General features: G+C 38.9%; 1 protein-coding gene across 2 annotated transcripts in view; it reads left to right on the forward strand.

Moving 5' to 3' along the window:
* Positions 1 to 12,580, forward strand: part of BZW2 (basic leucine zipper and W2 domains 2) — a 54,365-nt gene extending 41,785 nt beyond the window's left edge. For both annotated transcript variants that reach the window (XM_030445097.1, XM_030445096.1), the window contains 3 exons: positions 3,122 to 3,260; positions 10,427 to 10,549; positions 12,125 to 12,580. In XM_030445097.1, coding sequence (XP_030300957.1) covers positions 3,122 to 3,260; positions 10,427 to 10,549; positions 12,125 to 12,153 — 291 coding nt within the window. In that variant the 3' untranslated portion in view covers positions 12,154 to 12,580. The remainder of the gene's footprint in view (positions 1 to 3,121; positions 3,261 to 10,426; positions 10,550 to 12,124) is intronic.
* Positions 12,581 to 14,189: the final 1,609 nt, after the last annotated feature.

Raw genomic sequence — 14,189 nt, forward strand, 5'->3', positions numbered from 1 at the left:
CAACTAACAAGCCAGGAGCCAGCTTGAGAGCATGGTGTGGTTGCTCTCTGATCCAGGCACTGTCCTGGATGCCTATCTCCCACATGCATGAGAGAACTGAATGCATAGAAAGATGGGTTGTAGTTTGCTAAGTGATGACAGATTGCAGTATCACACTTGCATGTTGGTGCAGAAACTTTTATGACCTTGGAGTGGAAAAAAGCCCCAAAACCTAAGAACAATGCAGAGACATTGTAGTTATTATTATGGTTGGTATTCCTCATCTAAGTCTGAAGGAATTGTGCTGTGCGAGACACTTTGAATTGAAAACAGAGGCAGAGAGACTTTTCAGCAGAATTAGTTCTTTTAAACTGGTAAATCATGAGCAAGACAATACTCCCTCATAGCCAGGGCTGCAAAGATTTGCCCTAGGACAGAAGCAATCTGTACTTCATTCTTTATGGTAAAATGGGTCTTAAGCTTGATCTGAATTCCTTTCTTCTTGGTATTTGGATGCCTCTCCAAACTTGGAGTTCCCATGTTGGTGTTTCTCTTGCTACTGCTGCCCTTTTGTCTGATTTTGGTTTCTCAATCAGTCATACTAGAAATGTAGAGTCTGGGCATCTTGTGAAGTCTTTGATGGTAAAATTGAATGCCTTGAAGTCTCCCCAAGTGACCCACATAGCAGTAGAAAGACAAGATAGTTTCCAGAAGGAGGAGAGACGTTGTTTTTCTTGTTCTTTTGATCTGAAAATTGATCATATCTCTTTGAGTTGTAACAGAGTACCCACTGCAATTTATTGTCTAGTACTGCAGGGCAAATTGACAAACACTTGAAGATTAAGAAAAGAGGAACATAGCTGGCTTTGTACAAGTATTGTTGACTGGATGCTTAGTCCCAAGCATCTCACTGACCCAAGCCATCAGCTGTGTATGTAACCCCACTAAATTAGGCAAGGCATCTTGCATGTATAAGATAGGCATCTCTCTAGGTACACCCACTGTCTAAAAACAGAGAAAAACTTTGCATGGCATATTTACTATTTGCACTTACTGATAAAATTTTAACAGAAGCAATAGACATAGAAATTTAGACTTTGCTACCTCCTTCTTTACATTTCATTGTTCACATCCTTCTGTGGATAGGTAGAGACAGATCTTGGATTCCTTCCTTTGGACTCTCAGCTGATCCAATGCATGAGGCAGCTCCAGAAATCAGATTAACACCGTTATCATGATGAAGAGCCTTGTTCTGTTTGCTGCTCTGTGTCAACATGCCCTGAAATAATTGTGGAGTTGTTTCCCCCTGGTGGCATGAGTCAGGATGCATATAAATACGTACTTGATGTAGGACATACCAGACCCAGTTTTCAGTTCTTAACAAGCTTTACTGGATGGGTGGCTTCCTAGCGGAAGGTGGTTCGGCAGCTATGAGCCAGATGCTACATTTGCCAGCGGCATGGGAGGACTGCCAGGAGCTGAACTCAGAAGGAGACAGGGCAAGCTGTTAAATCCTGAATCTTGCAGGATAAGCTCTTCATCATCCCTATAACCTCACTATTGACACTGGAGCTTGGCCCCTAGGCCACCTCCAGTACAGAGATGAGACATTCCCCAGGGGTGGGCAGAATCCTCCGGACAATTTGCACTGCAGGCTGTGATGTGAGCTTCCTCACTCTGCAGCTGCTGATCTACTGCTACTTAAAAAGAGATAAATGGAAAACAGTGCCACCAAGCTCAGCCAGCAATGAGAGGAAGCTAATTTGATGGTTCCATGAGAGGAAGCTAATTTTATGGTTCCTTAGTCAGTTAGACACTTGTGAAACTTTCATGTCTTTACCAGTGAAGGAGTGAGAGAGGAATGCAAAAGGGAGTCATAGACAGCTGTGGCAAAATGAAGGTATCTTCATTCTAAACTAAAAGATAGGATTCTTTTTATTAATTACCCAAAGCTTAAGAACAGCTGCACTTCACAAACCTGTGGATGGGAGTGTTATTTATTAAATAAATGAATAATAAATGAACTTCAATGCATACTGCTCTGCTCCCTTGCAACTTCCCTAGGAACCAGCTGTGTGCTTCAAGGGATAAAAGGAGAAAAAAGAGGGACACTTGTTAGCCAAAGCCTGCACAAGTTTTGCAGGGCTTTTATCAACACAGTGACTGAAGATGTGGCTATGCCTGACACCAGTGGAAGAACTCAGCCTCTAGTGTTAGCTACAACTAGCAATTTTTCATAGTTAGTTTGTAAGGAAGTTTCTTCCAAAAGTAGTAATACTGTCTGCCTACCTAACTGCTCTTGTTATAGTTGCTGTATGATTTCTTGCTCTCTCTTTCTTTAAATTAATAGCTTATAATTATTTTGCAAAAAGCTAAGAGGAAAGGAAATTGGAGAGATGGATATAAACATCCTTAGGGAAAGAGGGAACAGGATATGCTCTCTTGACATATTTTTTATTTTAAGATCTGAAGTTAGGATCTGAAAAAAAAATGATTTAAAAAAAGGTTTTGCTTTATCTTTCAGTATTTCAATAAGCGGCAAGAAAAAAACCAATGAAATGTTGTACTGCTACTCTCTTGTCAGAATAAAGTTAGCAGTTAATATTGTGCTTTTAAAACACTTCTGTTTACCAGAGCAAAGGTTCTCATGATACTCTTGACAGTGATAATGAGAAAAATGATGACACCTGATCACAGTTAAACTGGAATAATTTAATTTAATTCAGTTTCCTGGGACTTCTGAAATCCATGTGAAATCACAGATTTGTATTTTTGAGTACTTTATGTCTAGATATCTTGCATTATAAACATCAGTGAAGCATCACTCCTAAATCAGTAGCTTGCTTTGTTCTGAGATGTGCCAACAGCCACACTCCAAGATGTGGATTTCATAAATGGATTTTACAAAACTCAGTATCTATAGGAGGGACTGAATTTTAGCTCACAGTATGCAGCACATCTAACAAAAGCTCATGGATGTATATGCATTGTATGTATATAAGTAAATGCAGTTGTCAGGTAAATCTCAGGGAAACATATTTTCAGGGATGAAATCGGTAATGTATACTTTAAAAAAGTATCACTTTAATTGAATTTTAGCATACAGACAAACATTTTGGTTTTTACTCTCTCTTCATTTCAGCAATATGCACCTCTCCTTGCTGTATTCAGCACTCAAGGCCAGTCCGAGTTGATTCTTCTCCAGAAGGTGCAGGAGTACTGTTATGACAATATCCACTTCATGAAAGCCTTTCAGAAGATAGTGGTACTCTTTTATAAAGGTAAAAGTATATATACACTGTTCTAAACTGTACCTGGATTCTCTATGCCAGCCACTCACCTACAATGTCATAGGCAACAGATATTGTCTGGCTATTAAGTGTAAGACAATTGCACTGGATTTTAACTGCAAAATACCTTCTGCTTTGGTAGTTCAGAGAAACATGTAGCAACAGTAAAAGCTGAAGAAAGCCCTTCTTTCTCTGTTGTGTTTATCCCACAGTCAAGAAGCATGAACAGGGTCCAAGCACCATCCACAGCCTGTTCAATGCAGTTTAATTATTGCATAAAGCCAGTTATAGGAAGACATTTCTATGAATTCCTGACATATTTAAAGAGGCTACTGGAGCTTGGTTTTAAGAAACCTTGAAAGTGCAAACATTCCTGCCTGGAAATTTTTTTTAGTTATTTTTCTTTTTTTATTTCTTTTTTTATTGTTCCCTCCCTGCAAGAAGGAGATTTCTTTATTCTTCTTTCCCTTTTCCTTTCCCTACGAGTTTCTCGCAAGTACCATAGTTTGAGGAATTTATTTTTTATTGTGAAGTTGACTTCATTGCAAGTTTATTCTGATATGGTTGTCATGGAGACTAATGGTCTTGCATTGCGTGTGATGGGTGGGTGCCAAACAGTTTGTTCTGACATTCTTGCTATAAATAGTTGAAAGAGAAAAATCGGCAGGATTAGAAACCCAGTACTGGTTTTGTTCACCCTGTTGTGTCCAGGTTCAAGGCAAATGATTTCAGATTGTTAAAATAATTTCATGGCTTCAGAAGGAAGAAGTAAGTGAGTCATGTGGATTTATTTCCATCCTTGTGTCAATATAGCATGGCCTTGGTGGTCAAATGAAAAAGCAGTACACCATTACTTCTGTACAGTACACCAGTCCCCTAAACACTATTAATTACTGAGGACAAACCTGAAATTGCAGTGCAGCAAGCACTTTAGTTTTCTTGTAAAAGAAGATTCACTTTGGACATGTTGAATGAGCACAGTAACTGCTGTGCATTCAGACCATAACTATATAGTAATACCAGAAAGAGTCTTGTGTAGAATTCCCTTCAAAATTTTTGTAAATTCATTTCTGCATTAGTCTGTAAGAGCAACCCTGACGTTCCAGAGTATTTTAAAAAAAATATATAGATCTCTAAATTGAACATTACACTTAATGTGCTCCAAGAACCCAGTTCCCATTTACTCTGCTTAGCCCACGTGCTTATGTTCTGACTCTGCAGATGTACTGGGACAGGCTTGTTAGGAAGGGTGGGAAGACTTCAGCCTGAGCACTACAGGTGATACAATTTTGTTTAGGATTTACATGATGTCTGGAAGAGTGTTTGGAACTACCAAACACAGGTGTGGCCTGTTAGTGTGCCATGGTCCATAACTATTAATATTTTATATTTTGTTTGTGAGGAAATATTAGCCACTGCACATTATACATCCTACAAATTGCAAAAGTAACCAGGTTTATGGTTTGAACAAATCACAATGGTTTATTTCAAGGAAGATAACACCATGCTGAAAGGAGTCTTAGGAAGGAGTTAATAGTGGGAGAGAAATGCAGGGAAAACACTTTTTTAAACAAATCAGTCATCCCAGGGAAAGGGCTATTAAGAAAAGAAAGAGAGCATTTAGTGTTCTTCTCACCCTTCAAGTATCACCTCCTTACCAATCCCTGTGTCTTTGAAGTCACTGGTGGGGATGCTCTCTGCTGCTCCTTGGTGCTGCTTCCTCTCTGTTTGTTTCTGCTTTTCACCTTTTTCCTCTGAATTTGTATAGTAAGAAGTCCCTTCTTCTCATCAATTATTGCCAGAGCCAGCAGACTCTGCAGGTCTTCCCTTTGTATTCGGGTTTTCTGGGAATTCTTTAATTCTCATATTCGCTACCAATTTGCATTAGCTGTCTGGCAGCTTATCAGGAGCCATTCTCATTAGCATTTTCATGAGGTTAGTCTTGATACATACAAAGATTGTAAACAGGGAAAAGGCATTGCCAGAGTGGAAGGGGTTTTGCTTAATGGAAAGAAGTCTGATGCATTTTAAACAGAGCAAATTATGCCAGCACCGTCTCATAAGAGCTTGGATATAATTTTGCTGATTCAAGAGACAATTTTTTTATTTTTAATATATCCACGTTACACAGTGGAAGCTTTACATTCAGCATGCCTAGCGTGTGCCATCCTCACCATTGCCTGTATTTTTGCCTGGAATATCTCAGGTAGATGTGCTGGAGCACCTGCCTCTCTGCCATCTGATGTGGTCATGCAGCAGCACAGCTGCCAGCCCTTCCTCACCCCTTTAGGCTGAAGCTGGATCTGCCCTCTTTCAGCAACTGCTTCCCTGATATCACAGCCAGTAAATTGTAAAAGCCATTGGGCCCTTCTGAGCACTGGATACAGGGAGGGAGTCATCAGCTCCATCTATTTAAAGCAGCTTTGGAGTTAAATAGTGTCCATTAGGTGCAGACATGCTTCTGCATTACCAAGGGAAGATTCTGGGAGTGCTAGTCCTTCAATTACCATTTCTCTCACATGATGTTATCAAGCTTTAACAACTCATGGTGTTGGCTTGTCCAGAGCCATGCTGCCTCCCTCTGCTTTGTTTCAGTGCTGGTAGGTCTTGTACTTGGTCTTTTTCCCAGTTCATACCCATCTGCTAGCAACAAGCCATAAAGTCTTTTTAGAGACATACACTTTATTGTAGATGTTTCTGATGGCAGCCTATCTTCTCTTTCCTAATAGTCAAGGAAAACAGCCCCCAAAAGTTCCTACTGGCTGTATTGGTGGTGAGGGGACAGCAGATGCCCATGTTGCCCTCTTCTTTGTGCTTTAAGGGTAACCTGCACTGGCTTTGAGCAGCTTTCAGGGTTCCTAATAAATTTGTCACTAGAAAGTGACAAATGAAGGTATCTGAAATACCTTCCAAGCTCTGGATGGGCAGACAAATGCAGCAATGTACCAGCATGAATGTGGGCAATCTGTTGTTTATTACTCATTGTAAGGTAATTCTTCCTGGGCTGGAGGTGGTCATCAGTGGTGAGACACCAAATGTCACTCATGCATTGACAAATTCAGTTGCATGACTCCTCTCATCAGCATCTTCACCATCTTGCATTGAAATACTTCCCATATTTCCATCACAAAATAGTCCTTGGATTATTTTCAGAGTAACCTAGTAATACCTAAACATCAACAGCAACAGTGGGGCTCATTAGCCCCACTAAAATCTTGAAAGTCTGTGGTTTGGGGTTTTTTTATTTATTTGTTCTGCCTCTAAACAAGGGGGAATATCTACCTTTCCCCCAATGAAGACCCAAGCACTGTTTTCACTTTCATGGTAGCTGGTTCTTTTCAGCTTATAGGTATAATATGAAAAAGTAACTCTAGTGAGTTAAAGCTTATTGACTTTATGATATCTTTGTGTTCCTGATACAGCAGAGACAAAAATAAGCTATTCAGTTCTGTACTGAGCCTTGGCTATGATTTTGTTCTCTGATTATCCCTTAAAGCCAGTGCAATTATAAATCTACCAGCTGCATTTAAACAAAAAAACCTAAAAGCCAGTTGCAGAATGAGAAATACTGAATTCTCCTGAGTGACACCTAATAAGTCTGCCAGACTCCTTTCTAATTATGATTGCATTTTAAGATGTCTTTTTTTTTTTTTTTGTCCATTCCACATTGCAGTGTGTTCCTTAACTGTGGGTAAAATAAGCATTGTTGTTACTGGATTACATGCATACTACATTCATATTCACTTGGAGAATCTCCTTTATTTTAGTTTATGTTCAACCTAGAAATTTCAAATGTGAAATCTGGTCACTATTGAAATTAATAACCATGCCTTTCATGAGAATCAGGATTTTGCCCTTTGAACAGCAAACACCCTTAGCAGGCACGAAGCCCTGGGTACTTTTGCATTGGATTTCAAGACAATGGTTTCAAAAACAGAGAAAAAAAAATTAATCACAAGTACATATGAAGTTGTTCTCCAGTTTGTGTCAGCATAAATAGCCCTGAAATAACTCTTCTACAGTATGGAGATGTTGTAACTAAATGATGTGGGCTGTCCTCTGAAATGCTGTACTTAAAAGAACTAAGACTTCAAGTTCCACTCAATACGTGGGTATTGTGTTTTGATGGAACACAATTATCTTTAGATATCTTCATTATTCAAGTACTTTCTTTTGGTGCTGGATTCAGAATTTTCCCAGAAAAAAACCCAAACACCAAAGCATAAAGACCAGAGCTGTACTGTGGGTGACATTCCTTGCATTGAAAGAGCCCTTGCCTTAAGGCTCTGTCCACCCAACTGAGTTAGCTGCAATAGAGTTGAGTTTTGCAGATTGATTGGCTGTGGTGGCAGCTGACAGTGTGCTTTTCCCTTTACTGCCAATGGCTTGAGTTGAAAGCAGAAATTGATTCCAGCTGGGTGATTTAGTACAAAGCTGAGACCTGAACTTTAAGTTATCTTTCCAGTTAGCCCTGCAGTAAAGACACTGGGTGTTTCAGTCTCTCTGCTCTGCAGCTTCTCCCTTTCATGAGGGATGTTCCTGGAGGCTCTGGCTCTGGGTGATTTGAGTGGCAATTGGCAGCACCTGCAGCAAAACCAGCTCTCTGGGCCTGACATCATCTGTGACTGCAGTGAAAATGATGTGCACACACCCACAAACCAGTGTTCAGCCTCAGCCATTAAAATATATCTATAATCAACTTTAATGAGGAAGAAATATATGTATCTGAAAAAAATATAAACAAAATTAATCACTCCCTTCCTCCTCCCACCCCCCCTCCCCTGTGTTCCCATTGCATCCAAGCGACCTAGAGATGGTTTACTACACCCTGTCCTGCATGTTTGTTTAATTGAGCATCTCTGTGCTAACAGGATATCCTTTCTTAGGAGCACTGGAGGCATGAATGTATTACAAATAATATTGCTCAGAAATGAAAGGAGAGTTGCAGTTGTCCTTTTTTTAGTTGAATGTATTTTGTTCTTCTTTGTTAGCGTAGGAGGCTTATTGCTATGGTGTTTCATACAGGCAAATTTTTCATCTACCTAGCTTGATGATATTTTAATCTTTGAGGCACCCCATGAGATTGCACGCTGCAATTTTGCATGTTAGGGTGTTGGAGGGGAAGGGAGAAGTTCCCTCCTTTGTCTTCATCAACAAACCCATTGAGCCTCTAACTCAAATCCTTTTACTCTTGATCTGAGTTATGTGCCTACCTGGAGCAGCTTCCTTGTACAACACTGTAATATGGACTGTAATACAGTAATGAGCTTCTGCAGCTTCTCCTATACGGCAACCTTTTTGTGTTCCTGGATGTCCACAATAATGTTCACAGTACCCAAGAGCTAGCTTGAGCTGGGGACAGAGGGGGTTGCTGTACTTTTTTTACATGTCTTTTACTATGTGTAATTCTGCAGATGTAGTTCTGTGAATTTCAAGAGTCTGTGGTGAACATGAGCTTTTTACATGCAGGGATTCTGCAACAGTTTCTCATGAAAGTCTGTGACACATTCTCAGGTTTGCTAAATGAAAATCCTGATTTGTTAAATGCTGTAATGCCTTTAAGCTGCTGGCAAGTATTTAATGCAACATGTTTGAAACCTCATTCTTAGCCTCAGTGTTTCTGTTATATTGGAGAAAAAGTTCATTGTGGGGGGTTGTAATTTTGGGAAGATACAGCTTTATATGCCTCTTATAAGGTTCACTCAGTGCAATTTATATGTACTGAACAAAGCCCAGAGCCAGCACAGCCCTTGTTTTCAGTCCCTTTTCAGCTCACTGGCAGTTGCAGCAAACTGCAGAAGAGGTTTTATTTTGGAAGTGTTTGAGAGATAAGGTCACACATACTCACTAAATTCCAAATTTTTAGGGAGACTTCCTATTCAGTGACTGTTGGATGTCTTGAGATAATCTTGATTGTGTTCAAATGGATCCCTGGTTGCTTCCATCTGTTTATTATTCAACAGCATATGTGAAATGTGTCTACTCTGTCTAATTTGATCAGATGCTTTGGGGTTTTGGTGCCATTCATTCCTTTTTGCTTTCTTCCCTTCCCTGCCACATCTGCCACCTTTAGGCCAGAGCAGAAGGTGATGGTCAGGGTCAGCACTGTGAATGGTGGGATGGCACCAAGCAGCTCAAGGAAGCAGTGAAAAACTCAACATAAATGTGTTGATTTTGCAGAGCAAGGGAAGGTAGGGGAGGGTAGTTTCTTCAACAACCAAAAGAATGGAAATTTTAATGAGATGTAGAAAGCTGCCTTTAGTCTTTTTATAGAACAAATATAGTTGGATTTTTTATTTTGTTGCCTCTTGCATTACGTAACTTACAAAATGCCATTGTGGATCCCAGATTTTGCCTCCACAGCCATCAATTACTGAGATATTTGGCTTGGCTGGAGTGCAGGAGCTTTGTTCCTGGGGCTAAATTTGCATCTATTGGAAACAATTAAGTGTCCTTGCTGTTTATTTGGATTCCTTTATTCTAAATCTCGCTCAGCCTCATGTTCTCTCACTGACAGCTACTTTGTTCTTGATGCTTGATAGAAAAATTTCATCTGTGCAGTCCATCTGAGACAGTCTCTTAAAATGAGTGGTCTGAATAGTGGCCTTAAAACTAGCAATCTGAAACCAATATAGAACCTATTGGGGGAAATGATTGCAAAACATATCCCTACTTGGTGGTCTTTTAACTCTTTAATCAGGAGGTGTCTGTCACTTCAGATTTCTAGAACCATGCACTGTTCTATGGATCAGCAGCAAGAAAAAGCATTGTAGCTCATCTTGTGGTAACTTCTAAGATATGCAGACTGATTTTTTTTTTAATGTATTTATTTTTATATCCAGTAATCTTACATGGTGTATTTAAAGCAGTTTAATAGAGAACTATCCTTTACTGAAGCACAATATGGGGTACTTTAAGCCTAATACATTACACATTTTATTTCATCTGGAATCCTTTATATGCATCAGATATTCTGTAGCTGCAGTTTAATATAGTTCATGCAAAGCTTGTTCCATTGCGATCATACTAACTTTTCTCATGCTGCCTTTAAAAAAAAAAATTCTTCCCTCATGTTCAGAATCTTCTAACCCCTAAAAATTGCATTGATTTCTTTGCATTGCATTGATTTCTTTACATTGCATTGATCTGTGTTTCAGCTGATGTTCTGAGTGAAGAAGCTATCCTCAAGTGGTATAAAGAAGCACATGTTGCTAAAGGCAAAAGTGTTTTCCTTGACCAGATGAAGAAATTTGTAGAGTGGCTGCAAAACGCTGAAGAAGGTATGGGTTCACTTAAAGAAATATGGTAGTCTCTTGGCAAATTCTTTTTTTTCCCCAGATTTCCTGTTAACTACATGGAATAGAAAACAGCAGACTGACTCACTCCAGATTGTTTCCAGTCATGCACAAGCCTAACAATACTCACTGCTTTTTAATGGTAGTGGTGTCCTTGTGAAGAAAGTTCTTAAGTCATCAGGTACCACTCGTCTGTTGATAAAAATGTTTAAGACTCTGCCAGGAGGAACATTTTACTGATAACAGGGTGAAGTACCTAGGTCCTAACGTGAACAACCAGTTTTCTGTATCATTGCCTTTTCTGCTGTTACCATCTGGACTGACAACATGAACATCAGTCTGCCTCTGCCACTGCAGTTGCAATTGCTTTTATCTGAGTGTTTAGACTAAGCTTTGTGGTCCCTAATTTTGTTTTTCTCATGTTCTATACAGGAAATATTTGGGTTTGTACTGAATAAATAAGTTATCTTTTTTTTCATGGAAAAGGAATTCCACCTCAATTTGGAAGAGCAGTCACATATAATAGATAGTGTTCATTTCCATCCATTTAACATAATTGGTTTTAGAGGGAAGTAGTAATGCCAAGGAGCAGATAAGACTGCAGCAATTCCTATGTCCAGGTAGCAGTATAAAAATGGTAGGTTCTTCCACACTTGAGACTTTTTTTGAGCATTTTTTTACCTTTTGATCTTCTGCGTGTGTGCCTTTCCTGTTGCTCTTTATATTTGTCCTTTCTTGCATGTCCCCTCTGCCAGTTGACCTTACTTACAAAGTCCAATACAAATGGAGAAAAATGCTACTGTAAGAACATCTGGACCATATTTTCTCTGAGAAATCTAATGTGTATATTTGTTAGCAGCAAACCCTTTCTTGTCAGGTGAACACAGACAGAAATCCAGTATGATGCAAAGTAGTTTTAGTTTAGAAAACCACAGTGTATGTTCCTTCTGCTAAATTACTCCTATCTTCCTTACTTTTGCTTCTCCTTCTTTTACTTCTAAATTACTTTTATCTCATGACTTAAAAATCATAAGAACTTTTGTTTATATGGATTTTGTACCTGCTGTAGAATATGAAACACCACACATGCATTTCTAGATGGGCTTTCTGATGATGATCACTGATATTTGCAGAGCAAATAGTTTAAAGGATGCTTCCTGGATGAAAGCAGTACAGCCTACTCATGGAGATTAGAAGAGTGAGCAAATAATGCTGATCCTTTATTAAATTCAGCTCAGATGCACTTAGAATGGCTCTGCAGATGAGGACCAGAACAATTCATAGTAATCTGGTTAAAATTCTAGTGACAGATCTGTAAATGAAGAGCTCCACAGCAGGGAGGGTAGCAGAGTAGATCTTAATTTTCTGAAGCTGTGCATTTCGTTCTGGCTTACTCTGTTTAATCTGCCAGCCTTGCCTAGGAAGTACTAACTGATGAAACTGATGAAAATGATGAAAATTTTAATTTGAATTTTGGAAAGGTTATCTTATTATTTCTATAGAATTACTCACATCACTGTCTTTGTACAACCTACATGAAGTGTTTTACTTCTCTTCTAGAGTCGGAGTCTGAAGGGGAGGAGAACTGAGACAGTTCAACAAAACAGAGTCTCAATCTAGGTTAATGCCAAACACGCTTCAGAATGCTGTCCTGTTCAAGCAAAGAGGCTTTACTTCAGTGTCATACAGAAAACTATAGGCTAGGCTTTCCTTTTGTTTAGAAGAATAAAGGTTTTTAATGGAGCCCTGAGGCATTAGATGCTCTGCTTGGGACTCTGCCTCTGGCTCATTGTACACTAACTTAGGTAAAGACGTTCAGCAAGGAGCCATATAGAAAAAGTGAAACGAAATACTTATGGACTCCTTTTATTAACGGCCTTTTTCAGGTACAATGGTATATGAACACTCCAGTTTCTGTTTATAGAACTGTTTAGTCTGTGTTTGTAGCTCAGTATTGGCTTGTGTATGTGATTTGACACCACCACATTTTTTTGAATAAATGGCTTTTGTATCTTAGTTTTATGGTGTGTGTATGTGTGTATGTTTTCTAAATCGGGTTTGCCAAAAATTTTATGACTCAAGTAAAAATTACACAAGAATGTCAAGAGACTGTGTCAAGAGACTGTTTTCATACTTCTTAATCACAAAATCAGCATCCATAGTTAATTGGAATCACTGTCTAATCTTTATTCCCTTATTTCCATTTAGTTTTGGACAGATTAACTTGATTCCATAGCAAATGTTGATTAATTCAATTTATTAATTCAAAGAAAATGTACAGGAACAAATCTCTGGACTTCCAGTTTTGCATGTACAAAATTGATGAAAATGATAAGCAGAATAACGTGCTTTTCTCAGTTCAGAATACTCAGTTATTGGTGGTGGCTATATTTGTCAAGAAAAAACATCTCTCTTTAAAGCATTAGCTTCAAAACATGCATGATTAGAACTCATTGCTTGTGAAATCTGAAATATATTTACATCAGTGTGATGTTGTGATCAGATATTTGACTGAAATACATAAATGAATATGTAAACTTCTGAAGACCCATCCTACTTTCTTTAATATTCCCCTGTGACTTGATGTGATGCCACTTACAGTTCTTGCGCCTGAGACCTGCTTAGGATGTTGCATAAGTAGAGCCAATGTGCAGGTTTGTACATGCACACAAGTTTCAAGACCTACTCCCAGAGCTAGAGGTCTGAAGTTGGGTGAATTCTCAGACTCTGAGTAACTCTCAGAGTGCCTGGAATCCTGTGCTGTGCTTTGTGGACAAAGCAAAGGTCCAGTGCAGTACCATCTCCCTATATGCTGGTTTTTTTCATACAGCAGCTGATCAGGTTGCTGCCATTTTATTTCTCACAGAATCAATTACTTTGGAAGTAGTCTTCTCCTGCCTCACTCCCCCTTTTGCTGTCCATGCCTCTGACCATGCTGGTGGCCCAGAATGGCAAGAGAAGCAAGTCAGCTTGATGACAGATTGTACCACTCAAGTTCATCTTCTCTTTAAGCATATGTAACTCAAAAACTCTGCATCCTTCCCTTTAAGTATAGAGTTAAATCCACATAAACTATGAGTGATTTGATTAATAAAGTGTAGAAAAGACAGGTTTTTATTCTTACAGGGCAAAAGCATAAAAAAGCATAATTGACTAATGAAGTGGTATATTTTGCCATAAGAAACCAGATAAGCTAACAATACAAATTTTTCGATGGAAAAGTCAACACATAGTGCAAACTACAGATTATATGATTGTAAATGTGTTGCATTTAGCTTTACTGGAAACACCAAATAGCAAGTGGAAATCAAGTGCTGTTGGATGCCACCTTTCAATCTGGAACAGCTTTTATTTTTTTAACAGGTATTAATCTTTGGAAGAGGAAATGGGTGATGTGGATATTTCCATTAACTTAGAAGACACAGTAAGATAATCATACATAAAAGCAGAATTGATGCATTAGCTGCATTCTTTTCATTGCAGTCTTTGTTACTACAGAAAATAAATTTGCTGGGCACTACTGACCTCTGGGACCCTTTGGACACAACCTGTAGCCATGAAGTAGTGGTATTGAGTTGTCACTGAAATTGCAGTTTTCTAAGGTACTAATGAATACTCAGCTGGC

This window comes from Calypte anna, chromosome 2, assembly GCF_003957555.1.
Source record: "Calypte anna isolate BGI_N300 chromosome 2, bCalAnn1_v1.p, whole genome shotgun sequence".
NCBI classification, from domain to species: Eukaryota; Metazoa; Chordata; class Aves; order Apodiformes; family Trochilidae; genus Calypte; species Calypte anna.